We start from the raw sequence: 13,918 nt of genomic DNA, 5'->3' as shown, positions 1-13,918 counted from the left end.
CTGGTGTCTGGGAGAAGCTGCTATCTGCCTTATAGGCTCCGATGGATAGAACCCAAGGAACCACCAGATAAAACTCGCTGGTCTAGACACAGTGGGCATACCTGCACGGGTTTCTTTTGGGTGCATGCGTGTGTGGAGGTCTGAGGACAGCCTTCAGGATCACTTCAGGAGTTAGTCACCTTTGTCCCTGCCTCTCCAACACTGGGATCATGCCATCATGCCTGGTGTGTGTGTGTGTGTGTGTGTGTGTGTGTGTGTGTGCACATGCGCACACACACCCAACAGGGTTTCTCTCTGTAGCTCTGGCTGTTCTTAAACCCATTCTGTAGTCCAGGCTGGCCTTGAACACAAAGATTTGCCTGCCTCTGCCTACTGAGTGCTGGGATTAAAGACGTGCTCCACCATTGCCCAATTCACGCCTTTTTTTTTTTTTTAACTAGAGTGCTTGAGATTCAAACACAGTTCCTCATACTCGCATAGCAAGCGCTTTCCCGATTGAGCCATCTCCCGGTCATCTCCCGCCATCTCCCCACCATCTCCCCATCCTCCAGATTAATTTCCTTCCTCAGGAGAAAGGGGAGGGCCTGGGAAATGCTACCCAGGGGTAAGTTTTTCCAGTTGACCCCCGGCTTGGGTAGGGAAGGGTCTTTGCTGGCTCACATGTCAACAAGGTTCTACATTGCCTTGGGTGCTGACCCTGGGTGCTATCATAGAGCAATGTCTGAGCCTTGCGAGTCCCCTCCCCCCCCCCTTTTTTTTTGCCAGGAATTCCAAACAAATCCAAATCCTAGCATGTCTGTGACATATATTAAAACAAAGTGCTTCGGAGCTAGGTTGAACCTGGTTCAAATCTTGCCTCCACCACTTCCGTACTGTGTGACCTCAGTGGAGCTGCATAGCCTCTCTGACCATCTGTTTGTTAATCTAGAGACAACTCCCCTCTTGAATGAAGAAGGTTACCTAATGCCTTTATATATATGTGAAAATTATATATAGATATATATGATTACTGCCACAAAAGCAGGGGCCTGGCAGCATGCTGTTTGCCCTTCCCAGTCCCTCCCCTCGGCTACCTTCTTTCCCGTTTCTGATACTAGTCAGTTGACACTCTCTGCTGCACTCTCTGACCCCAAGGAGAAGCCAGGAGGAGAGGGAAGAAGCTGGCCTGGTTGTTTCTCTAGGGACACCGTCATTTATTGAGTTGACAGAAGCCTGGCCACATCCCACCGTCCCCAGGGAGACAGTGAGCAGAGACCTCTGAACCAATTTATCTTGGAAATTGTCTTTTTCCTCAGGCAGAGGGAGGAAGGAGGAACTTAGAAGACAGCCTCTAACCAGATGCCCTGCAAAGTCTGCCCCAAATCAACCATCCTTTTTAATAACGAGGGTTGTCATGAGCCCCAGTTCAATCGGAAATGACAGGCTGTGTAAATATTTGCTCCTGTAACTGATTTATGGGGTAGGGAGCAACAAAAAATAAGATTAGTCACTAATCATGAGGCTACAGGAAGATCAGGAAGCCCGGATGCCAGGGCCCACTGCCTGGAAGGTCCAGGCTCTCACCCAGGTTGGTGTATACTCTGAGGACAGTGGGAGAGACAGGGGGCTGTGTAGGGGTCTTCACCTGGGGCTGTGGACCTGTGGGTTATTCCTTAGGGGAGGCTTCAGGCAGCATTGAGACCAGCTCTAGCTAGATGCCCAGATCTGAGCTCAGGGTGGGCTTTTCCTTGAATTTGATAGCTGGCCAACTTCCTGTGGGGATGTGTGCCTTTGGGAAACAGGAGCAAGTGTGGTTTACGGTCTTTACTAGTGAGGTTGACACACTTGAGTCTTCCTGAGTATATGAACTGTTGAGAAGGCCAATAATGGGCACTATCATTCCTTCTGCAAATGAACTGTGTCCCTAGCACAGTACCCAGCTCCTGGCATCGTGGAGCTGGTTTGGCATCCCTGGTGTGGTGGCCCATTCCCTTGTTCTGGACTTCCTGCAGGTTCAGCTCCACACAGTCATCTCTCAGAGCCAGCTCTACCGTCAGGATGGTACTGGGTCTCACCTCCCTGTAGCATCTAGATACAGTGGAGTCCTGGATGAGTCGATCCCTCCAGATTTATTGCCCCTCTCCTGGGTCACCAATATAGGGCATCCATGAGTACCCGTGTTGCAGAGTGTAAGAACACAGGATCCTTATGTAAATTCATACTAGTGACAGTACTGGAGGTGGGGAGATGGCTCAGTGGGTCAAATTGCCTTGCAAGAACTCAAGTTCAATTGAACTCAAGTTCAATTCCTATCACCCATGTAAAGATCTGGGTATGATATTGTTTGCTTGCAATTCTAGGGCTGATGGGCCACGGGTAGAGGCAGACAATCAGAAAAATTGGCCAGTCAGATTAGCTGGATCACTGAGCCCAAGTGACAGCCACTGTTTCAAAAAAACAAAAATTAAACCACACTAAACCAAAACCAAAAAAGATGGAGAGCATCTGAGGAATGACACCCAATACTGACCTTGGTCTTCATGGGTGTATGTACATATGTGTGCATGCATGCACCCTTTCCACACCTGTATATACACATGCAAAGCCCAAACAAACATGACACATGCAGAAAATGTCCTTACCAATCTCTTATAATATCCAGGCATTATGCTAGCCCTGGGCTCCATAAAGAACTGGCCAGATGTGACCCCTACCCTCCTTAGGCTTTGAAATAGGAAGAAGACATCAATGTCCATGAGGCAATTGGAAAGGCAGCCACGTGCTTCCAAGCCAGGATCCACGCTGTGGAAAGCCACGGCTGCTAGTGATGGGGCTGAGTTGCCCCAGGAGGAGAGAGAGATGGGCTAGAATCTGGGCATCAGGGACAGGCGCTGTACCGTGAGACAGGTAGTGGGAAGTGAGATTCAGGGGCAGCTTTGAGAGGTGCCTTAGATTTTCCTACTTTTAGGAAGGTGTGTTAAAACCCAGAGAATCCCAGTGCGGGAGGCAAGGGTGTGGTGTAGGGGTCAGGGGCTCCTGATCTACTTTTGGAAGGACTCTCTTTAGAATGGGGCTCTGATAACTCAGGGCTATAGGGTCTCTTGTTGATCAGGCCTGCCATGAATGCAGAGTTATTCCTAACGTTTCAGGTCCTTGCAGAAAGTCTTTTAGAACGCCCACTTGGCTCCACACTCTGGCTTCTGTGCATTCACTCTGACACAAGGCCGTGATTAATGATGAGAAGCAACAGTTTAGTTTTTCTTCTTCCTCAGACCTGGGCTTTGACTTAGCACATACTTTTCAAGTGTGCGCGTTTACCCTGTACACATTACATGTGTTTTAACTTCTAGGATATCTTTTACGAGACAGGGTCTCCTGCAGCCTAGGCTGGCCTACAACTCACTAACCTTGAACTTCTGATCCTCCTACCTCCACCTCCAGAGTTCAGGGATTACAAGTGTGTGTCACCCACCACCACTGGTTTACGTGGTGCCGGGGACTGAACCAAGGACTTGACACCTGCCACACAAGCGGTCTGCGATCTCATTCACAACCCTGCTGTTTTCTAGGCTTTCATAGAGAGCCAGGTTTCTTAGTGTGTCAACCAAATCTGCGACTCCAGTCCCTAGTGAGCTTCGAGCATCTCACTGGGAAGCAGTTTGATCTTTAGCTTGGACTGTCTAGAAGAAAAGACATGCATCCAAAAGACATGCGTTCCACTGTACCCGCCACTCCGCTGCCTAGGGCATTAGTTTTCTTTCTTGGAAGAAAATATAGAGAGAAACAGCTGCATATGCCACTTAAATTATGTCTTATTATTTAAAAACAGTACTCCTGTCACTAAATTGAAACAGTGGAGACCAGTCTAAAAGTAATGAGGTGTCTGTCTTTAAACCCTCCCCCCAAGCCTGCCAGCTGTCTCCTCATGTGGATCCTTCTAGAAAATGTAGATACAGATATCCCTGCCTCTGGATGGCTCTGCCCGTGATCTTCCTAGTGTACGGTGGCATGAAAACAATTTGCCTTCAGCAGAAACTGCTCGGGCACTGGATTTTCATCTCTCCGAGGGCTGGCAGGATTCAGTGTGATTTCTCTACAAGGGGCAGCGGCAGTGAGCCGTGGTTCCTGTCTGTCACATGTTCTGAGGGGAACAGCTGCACTTCTGTACTGGGCTGGTGGGTGTGTCTGATGCATTTTCAGCCCGTGATAGCTTCACGTGACAGTGACTCTGTTGGACTGGGACCATCCTGTAAGCTGAGGAGCATCCGTGCTCTTGTGTGTGCTCCCCTTGTCCATACAACACAGCAGCTGAGGATGTGACCAGGCTCTCCCAACATCTCTCCTCCCCTTCGTCAGCCAGCTTGCCCTAGAAAGCTGGGTCCCCATGGTCTACCCTCCATCTCCATGGTCCTACCCTGGCCCAAGTCATTATTCTCTTGCCTGGGTGACACCACAGCCTTTTCCCCAATGACATTTTTTTTCTGGTGATGGAGATGGAACCCAAGGCCTCGTGCATGCCTGGCAGGTGCTCTACCACTGAGCCACGCTTTTAGCCCCTCACTGGGGAATTCCAGGCAAATGCTCTGCTATGGGGTCACACCCTGCCCAGTTCCTCTTTTATTAAAAAGATTAAGATTAAAAATATTATGGTATGTGTGTGTGTGCGCGCGCACACATGTTTGTGCATGCATGTGTGTGTGTGTGTGCGTGTGTGTGTGTAAGTATGGGGGCTTGCACATGCCAGTGCATTTGTAGAGGTCAGAGGGACAACTTTTGGGAGTTGGTTCTCTCCTTCCACCAAAGGCCTCAGGGCTCAAATTCAGGTCACAAGGGCCTTCTCTTCCAGCCCCATTCTTTGTTGTCCCATCAGACTTCATCCTGCACTTTAAGCAGAGAGATCATTTCAAGACACAGTTGGTATTCATTCTCTTCCAGCTTCCTGGGGCTGCTGAAGGAGGATTCCACCTTTTTTTCTGACAGTGCAGACAGGATCTGCAGAGGTCTGGTCCACTGCCCCCAGCTCATGTTCTGGGTTCCCTGCCCTGGCCTTCTTTTCTTTCCATAACCTCCGACAACCCCCGCCTCCCTCCTGTCCCACCCCAGACCTTCCCAAGACTCACTCCTCCCTGACATTCAGGGCTCCAGGGAAAGCAGTGCCTGTCCACTCTCTCATGTGGCTGTGCTGGTCTTTCTTCCCCAGACATGTTTGCAGGACACCTTGGAATGAATACACATCTTTTAAAGACACAGCGACACAGGGGCCACACCGTAGACATCTTCAGCCCTTCACTCCCTAACAAATGTTGATGCCCTCTCCATTGCCAACCCACAGTGCTCCCAGCAGATGGGATGGTGGTAATTTAATTGGCATTCCAAATCTGAGGGCAATGAAGATGCTTTCAGTGTTTGCTAGGCGAAGTTAACGCTACTACAGGGGGATAGAAATCTGACAAGAGAAAGAGGAGAGAAGGGAGCAAGGGGAGGAGGAGAGAGAGAAGTGAGAGAGGGAGGAGGAGGAGGGGAGACCAGGAGAGGGAGGGAAGTGGAATCCAGAGGGCTCCACTTTCCAGGAAGCATCAGAGTAGACATAAGAAGACATCAGTGTAGGAGGACCAGTGAGATTGCTCAGCAGGTAAAGGTGCTGATCACCAAGTCTGAACCTCTGAGCCTGATCTCTGGGACCTGCAGGGGACAGAACTGATTCCTGCACGTTGTTCTTTGTCCTGAACATGTGTCCTGCAGGGATACACACGTGTATGCATGCACACACACACACACACACACACACACACACACACACACACACACACACACACGAGCCATGATCCCATTTTCTCAGCATAGAACTCAAGAGCAAAGGCAGTGTCCATTTAGACGAGGGATTTGCAGAGGGGCTAAGATGGGACCAGCTTTCTGCGGGGTACCCAGTGACCAGTCCACGAAGGACAGCAGGTCCCTTGGGATGAACGCAGGACCATAAATCAGACAGCTGAATAGCAGGGCCTTCCTCATTCTGGAGGGTGGGATGTCAAGATGGAGGGCTCAGCAGGTCGGTTTGTTGTGAGGCCTCTGTCCTTGGTTTGCAGGTGATGCCCCTGCTCACTGTGACCCCATGGGGCCCTTTCTCTGCATGTGCGTCCATCTTAGAAGGACACTAATCCTGCTGGGTTAGGGCCCCATCCTTATGACCTCATCTTACCTTACTGCTTGTCTTCTTTTCATACCTTCTCCCCTCCCTCCCTCTTCTTCCTTCCCTCCTGGATGAGGTCTTTGTGTGTTCCAAACTTGCTGGGTAGCCAAGGACAACCTCAAACTCCCAATCACCCTGTGCTGAGTTTATGAGATATTTGGGTTCGAACCCAGGACTGTGTTAGCACCAGGCCAGCATTCTTCCCGCTGAGCTGTATTCCTAGCTCCTGTAACTCTCAAGACCCAGGCTCCCGTTTCACCTTTGCATTCTGAGCTCTGGGGGTGGGGGGTAAAAACCTCAACATATGGATTTGGGGGGTGATTCATTCTAAGCCTGGAAGGGGGGACTTTGAGGGACAGGGATGTACCTTGAGTGTCTCATTTGAGGACAATTCCTACCCTCATCATACAGGAACGGTTTCTCTTCCCTGTCACTGTGGCTCTCAGACATTTGTGTGCCCAGGGCAAAAGGAAATCTTGTGTCTTCCTCATGGATGTGCGTCTATCTTCCCTCAGCTTTGAGTGCTGACCTGCCTCCCCACAGGAAGGACTTTGCCCCCTATCTAGAAGCAAAAGTACTCCTTGACAAAGGACAAAAGGAAGAACCCCCGTAGTTCCCTCTGGATTCACCACTAGCCAACTGGAGTATCCCCATCCCGCTTGTTGGCTCCTTAAAACCACCCTGGTAGAAGTTGCTTATACGGCAAAGTCCTTGGGACTCAGAGAGGTTAAGTCGCTTGACAGAGGTCACACAGCTACTCAAGGGGTAAATACACAGAACAAGCAGCATTAGAATGGTTTCTTTAATTGGATGGATGGCTGTGTTGCCACATTGGTCATTTTAACCCTCTAAAGGCCACTCTTAGGTGTTGTTTAGTATTCTCCAGGCTCAGTGGTTACCACCCCTGCCCACTTTCAGGGCCCTCCATGACCTCAAAGCAAACAGCACCTCCACATGTGCTGGCACCCACTCCCCCTCCTGTTCTCCAGTCCTGGCAGTGCCAGCCTGCTGCCCATCTCTGTGGACTTGCCCACTCTGGTGGATTTATATAAACTGGAATGCATGGTCCTTCCTGAGATGTGACAGCTCTGAGGTTCACTTGTTTTTAGGCTATGAGTCGGAACATCGTGAGACTGCAGAAATTTGACTATCCAGGCGGATCACATTTGTCTTCTGTCGCCCACTGATGCGCATTTGTTTTTTTTCCCCTGCCCTTTGGTGGTTGTCAGTGTTCATGTATTAATGTGTCAAGTGTCAATGTCCAGGGACACTTTTTGTTTGAAGATCTATTTCCCATTCCTTTGGATATATAACTTGGTAATAAGACTGTTGGGTTGTATAAAACTCTAGTTTTACATGGTCAAAGCATGACCAAAGTGTTTTCCATAATGGCCAGGCACCTTCACATTCTTTCCAGTGACGCTGGTGGCTTCCCATTCTCCATGTCCTCTGCAGCACATAGTAGCCCCCCCCCCCCCGTGTGTGAGTGTGGCCAGGAAGACTGGGGTTGTAGCTTATTGTCATTTGGATCGTGTCTTCCACTATTAACTCTTCAGCATCTCTGTACATGCTTATTGGTTCTTCATACGTCTTCTTGAAAGAAATGTCTTATTCAAGCCCCTTGCTAACTCTTCATTTTTATCTTTTTAATATTCTCTGAAAACCCCATTTTCCTAAGCCATGATATTCATGTAGAAACACAAATTCATCTACCCATCCATCCATCCACCCACCCACCCACCCACCCATCCATCCACCTACCCACTCATCCACCCACCCACCCACCCACCCACCCACCCATCCATCCACCTACCCACTCATCCACCCATCCATCCATCCATCCATCCATCCATCCATCCATCATCCACCCACCACCTGCTCATCTGTCTACCCACTCATTCCCCTCCTTCCCTCTCCTTCTTTCTTTCTTTCTTTCTTTCTTTCTTTCTTTCTTTCTTTCTTTCTGTTATTCCTTCATCTCATCTCTTTTATCCCCTTTCTTTCCTTGTCTGTTCTTTTATCCCCATCTTTCCCCCTCCAACTTTCATTTCATTCTTCCTTCATGACATCTCTCTTCCTTCTCCTCCCTCCCCTTCCTTTCTACCAGTCTTTTCTTCCATCTGTCTGTCTGACAGTTATCTGCTCCCGTGACTATGGATTGGTAACCACATCACTTCTGACATCTCTGAGCTGCTGGTTTGGATGCGGTACACTCCAGTCTTGCTCCCATTTGCATGACTTTGTTGTCAGTGCCTTAGGCTCCCCTAGGTGTTTGGTAGGGGGTGATCATAGCTTTTTCTCAGGGGTTTTCCCTTGTCCCCTTTCCTGGCTAAGGCTGGTTGGAGGTGTTCTGGGAATCTCAGGCAAAGCCCCGCCTGGCTTCACTTCTCAGTTTCTTTCTAGGCTTCCTGCCTGGCTGTGTGACTGTTGGGCAGAACCAGAGTACAGACGTGCTCATGACAGGAAACGGAGTGTAGGCTTGTCTGGGCCAAGCATGCTACCTCATAGCTCCTCATGGTCTTACGTGGCCTTTTGGGAAGGGGTCCAGGGTTCTCTCCATTGTCCAGGTGGGACATCTCATTTCTGGTGACTCAAATCCTGTCTCTCTGTCCCCAGCAGCCGTGTGCTGATCTTATGCATATGTCTCTTTAAATCCCCACTGTTGGACAGTTCCAGGCAAAGGAACCTCACTGTTTCCAACTTCCAGTCCAGGCAGGGACATGCCACATATGAGCTGCGCTGTACGGGGAGAACCTGCCTGAGCCCAGCAGCAGGCCCCTGAGGATTGATCACTGCCACAGGGGTGCAAGAGGGGTGACTGGGCAGGCAGAGGGGTGTGGCCTGCAGAGTGTGGCTTTTTTTTTTTTTTTTAAGGTGGTACCCAAAGGAGTCCTAGAGCCCTGCAGGACTGGCAGTTTGCAAGCAGGTTCTGCAGAAGCCACCAGAGGGCGCTAGGCTCCGTGCTGGGCAGAGGGGAGTTTGGGGAGGTGGGTGGGAAGGCAGCAGGAGATGTGGTCTCACTCCTGTCCTTGGGGAGCAAGCAGTTGGGAGTGGAAGGCAGAGTTTTAGAATGTAGTGTGCTTTCTGCCCCTGGACCACAGCCTTTATTCTGAATGCCCTTTTGAACAAACAAACAATAAACAAACAATAAACAAACAGCCAGCACAGCCTGGGGAAGGGGGGGCAGTTTCTGAGAAGGAAGAACACCTGTCCATGCTGGGAGGAACTGGGGCTATCAGAAAGAGAGTACCAGAGCTGAGTTATGAAGACGGAGATCAAAGAGGCTGAGCAGGAGGGGGGGAGGGCTCTGAGCTGTGGAGACAGAGGGTCAAAGGTGAGAAGGCTGCTGGGTTGGAGTTCATACGGAGGACGGCTGTTGGGAGCCATGGTCAGGAGCGGGGGGGGGGGGTTCCTCAGAATAGTGAGGGACACTAGGATGGGGAGAGTGACGTTGTCTCAGAGAGCGAGAATGTTACAGATATGGTCACTTTTGGACTGGATCATGGACCATGTGTAGGAGTCTGTTGAGCAGGGAAGGCAGCAGACCTCATGAAGTGCAGGCCCTCGGGGTGACTGGTCTCAGGGGGTCACGGACAGATGGACGCATTTGAGAGGAGGCCTCTGGAGCTGGCTTTGCTGTGTTCTTTTGTCTTATTCGCTGCAGTGTCCTCCCGGGGGAAAGAGGACGTGGGTGCAAAGTCCTTCCTGAGATAACTTTAAGGCTTAAATGAGGAGATACCCCAAAGTCCCTGATTTGGTGTTTGGGATGCAGCTTGCACTTAATTCAGAGTAGCAGTGGCTGCTGTCACTGCCACCGATGCTGTTAATAATCTCAAGTCTCCTGTCTGGTGAAACGAAAGGTTTAGACACTGAATTTTGTACTTATGCTCTGAGAGACACCCTCACTTAGCTCTGATCAGAGCTCAATCGGCACCCAGCTGGAGCCCTCGGTCTTTAAGGCTTCCTCCTCTTCTCTGTCCCTCCCAGTGAGATGCTCACAAGGATGTTGTCTGGGGGAAAAAAGAGAATAAAAAAAATATCATCCTGAGTCCTGAATTTCCTTTTGCTTATTCATGACAGAGCTTTGCTCTGTTGTTCAAGCCAGTCTCAAAGTCAGCATCCTCCTGCCTCAACCTCTCAAGTACTTGGATTACAGTAGCGCATCACCAAGCCAAGCTAAGCCCCTCACCTTGTTTATTTTTTTTTTCACATTAAAAAAGTATACATTTTATAGGTGTCTTGGTTTGCTTTCTATTGCTGTGATGAAACCCCAGGGCCAAAAGCAACTTGGGAAGGAAAGGGTTAATTCAGCTCACACTTCCCCATCACGTCTATCACCAAGGGAAATCAAGGCAGGAACCTGGAGGCAGGAGCTGATGCAGAGGCCATGGAGGGTGCCGCTCACTGACTTGCTCCCCATGGCTTGCTCAGCCTGCTTTCTTATAGAACCCAGGACCGGCAGCCCAGGGATGGCCCCACCCCCACTGAAAGGTTGGACCCTTTCCCATCAATTGTCAATCAAGCAAATGCACCAAGGCTTGCCCACAGGCTAATCTTGGGCTATTTTCTCAGTTGAGGTTCTCTCTTTCCAAATGACTAACTGCTGTCAAGTAGACAAAAAATCAGCCCACACAATGGTGCCTATAAAACATTATTCGAAAGATAGACTATGTTAGTGTCAAGTCAAATGTCACGTGATCATGTGTTGGGTAGAATCCTCACTGATGGGAATGTTCTAGAAGACTTAGAGATTCCCAGTTACTTTCCAGCAGGCTTGGGGTCTGCTAGTATAGGTTGTGCTTGTGTTTCAGGGGTGCCCAGCCATGGTCAGGGGGACAGTGTTTATATTGACTGTGTAGATGGCTCAGACAGACTCATCTTGTCTCCTTGGTCCGCTTCTCTTTCAGAGCCAAGAAGAAGAGCAAACCACTGAACCTCAAGATCCACAGTGGCGTGGGCAGCTGTGAGAACATCCCTGCCCAGCAGCGGTCCCCACTCCTGTCGGAGCGCTCCCTGCGGTCCTTCTTCGTGGGCCACGCACCCTTTCTGCCCTCCACCCCACCCGTCCACACGGAGGCCAATTTCTCTGCAAGTAAGTCCCCGCTAGCCCCTAGGCTGCATTGGCTCCCGGGGTCACCAGACCATCAACGCGCGGCCGGCCACCTTCCCTGCCAGGTGCATGCTTTTTGTGCTCTTCACCCTGATTCTGAATCTCACGGGTCAGGGCGAGTCCATCTCCTGACGCCACCCTCCCACACGTACAGCTCCTGGGTCCTTAGACGGTATGAAGGGAGCGTGATTGGCGCTCGGAGGTGACTGGCAGTTCCGCATCCTCAGTATCAGCTCTCTGATTGGCAGTGGTGACGCAATGCTGAAAGGAAGGCGGGGCGGGGGGGCGGGGCATTAGAGGGACTATTCACCTTTTCTCTCCTTGTTCACCACCTTTCGACCACTTGTCTTAGGGTTTCTCTGGCCATATGGGGTCTGTGATGGCGTCACGTGATAACTGGGGTCAGTGTGTATAGCTTTTGCATCTCGGTGCCGTACTGGAGTTCAAGCCGGGTTAAGTGTGGCCTGGAATGTACGGTCCACATTCACAAACTCTTGCCAGACACATGGTTCTTACGACTCGACTACAGATGGAAGTTCCTGTGGCAGAGGGACGAGTTTCCAGAAAGTTCTGATCTTATCCTGAGGCACTCTCTGCTAAAAGGTGCAGACGCGGGCAGAGGGGACCCATGGACGTGAGCCCAGCTCCTCCTCCAGCAAGGACGCATGTTTGGGGGACGGGGGATGTTGCCTTTTAGAAGCACTGGCCCCGGGCCCTAGGCCTGCCATGACTGCTTGTGCTGTCCTGTTGATCTGCTGGGTGGGAAGAGGAGTTTACTGTCCACCAGGCTAATTGCTGCCTTCAGAACCTCACTTTGGTCTTGTAAAAGTCCATCGCAGACATAGATTATTTCTAGAGCATAAATGGGGAAACTGAGGCTCAGGGACACCAGAGGTCTCTCTCTCTCTCTCAAAGCTACACAGCTACTTAGTAGTCAGGCCAGGATTTGAATCTGGTTCTTCCTTCCTTCCTCCTCATCCACCTTTTCCCCATCCCCACCCTGGCATGGAACCCAGGCCCACGCCCATGCTAGCCAAGCCCTCCACTACCGAGGCAGTGTCTCACCAAATCACTCAGCCTGGTCTTCAGCCCACTTCTACAGCCTCTGATGCCTTCGAGTTTAATTCTTCCTGCCTCAACCTCCCCAGTAGCTAGGGCCCCAAGCCTGTGCACCAGTTCCCTCCGAGATCCACACGGAATGACGTTGCCATCTCTAAATAGGGGTCGTTTATTACTTAAGCAGTCTTTATTCTCCAGGGAGCCTGTGTGCTCTTCAGTGAGGAGATCTGTCACTCCTATCCCCGGACACGCAATTATGTGGGTAGATAGGGCCTTAGCATTGAACTTGGATGGGTCCACAAACACGCACAGGGCTTGTGTTGCGGGGCGGCTGAGGGTCTCCACCAGAGGGACCCATGGAGATATTAATAGGAGAACATTCTAGTGCATGGCTTAATCCCAGTGCCTGGGTTGCTCGGGCCAGACCTCAAGAGAATTAAAACAGCCCCAGGACAGAGATGTCAACAGCAGGAGGCCAATTTATTCATTTGTTAAGAGAGGTCACTGTCTGGGAAGCCAGAGATTCTGCACAAGGTCAGCCTGCTTGGTAGTCAGGGAGTCGCTTGGTGAGCAACAGGAAGGAAAGGGGCCACAGACCAAACAGCTGGGGCAGTAGATGAGGCCTGTGCCAGGCCGAGAAATACGGACCCGGGGGAGATGACTGGGTGTGAGTCCTAGCATTGAGTACTACAGTCTAGTAATAGGCTCAGGGATTTTTAGTTGAAGCCTCACTTTCCTTATCTGTAAAATGGGCCTATTATACATTAGCCACACACGTGGTGTAGCCAGTCCCTTTGCACAGGGCCTGTATGTGGTAGGTACTTGTCATTGATGGATGTTCCATGCCTCATGGTTAATTATGGCTGTCATCTCAGGGCCCCTATCCTTGTCCCTTCCCCATAGCCTTAAGAAGCTTGGGATTTACCTTGGCACAAAGCTGATGGTAGCCTCTTGCAGCTAAGTGCCTTGGGCTTCACTGTCTTCTGATCCTTCTGAAGGCCAGCCTGGGCTATATAGCTAGTTATAGGACAGCCTGGGCTACAAAGCTAGTTATAGGACAGCCTGAGCTACATACCTAGTTATAGGACAGCCTGGGCTACATAGCTAGTTATAGGACAGCCTGGGCTACATAGCAAGGTCTAGGCCACTCTGGGCTACAAAATAAGCTCTAGGCTAGCCTGGGCTACATAATAAGACTTAAAAGGCAGCTCTTGGGAGCATGGTTACCATTTGGATAATCCTGGTATTTGTATATAGAGGCTGTCGTTGACTCCTCGGAAGGAACAGGAAAGCACTGGATTTTGTGGGAGACCGAGGCCCACAGGGTGTATGATCTGTTCCATGTTTTGCCTTCAGTTTGGTCCTTCTTGAGCCTTCATTCTGTATTTCTCAGGCAGGAATTTTCTTCTTCTATCCGGGTCTCAGGTTCCTCATCTATTCATCTATTCAACAAGAGACTTGAGACAGTTACTGGACTCATTAGAGCACTGGGATTAGAAAAGAACTCAGCCTCCAGACACTAGCTCCTGCTTGCTTGCCATATTCCCCGGTCCCCGTCACTCCCGGCTTTGGGGCTTTGG

General features: G+C 50.4%; 1 protein-coding gene across 1 annotated transcript in view; it reads left to right on the top strand.

Moving 5' to 3' along the window:
• The window catches only part of Ksr2 (kinase suppressor of ras 2), a 346,061-nt gene that overhangs the window by 184,559 nt on the left and 147,584 nt on the right, over nucleotides 1–13,918 (top strand). Inside the window, 1 exon segment of the mRNA XM_050158922.1 lies at nucleotides 11,077–11,261. Within this exon segment, the coding sequence (XP_050014879.1) occupies nucleotides 11,077–11,261 (185 nt within the window).

The sequence above is a fragment of the Alexandromys fortis genome, unplaced genomic scaffold (genome assembly GCF_014885135.2).
Source record: "Alexandromys fortis isolate MF-2015 unplaced genomic scaffold, M_Fortis_MF-2015_v1.1 scaffold_90, whole genome shotgun sequence".
Taxonomy (NCBI): Eukaryota; Metazoa; Chordata; class Mammalia; order Rodentia; family Cricetidae; genus Alexandromys; species Alexandromys fortis.
The sequence above is the reverse complement of the archived record's forward strand: the minus strand, read 5'-3'. Positions and strand labels throughout refer to the sequence as shown.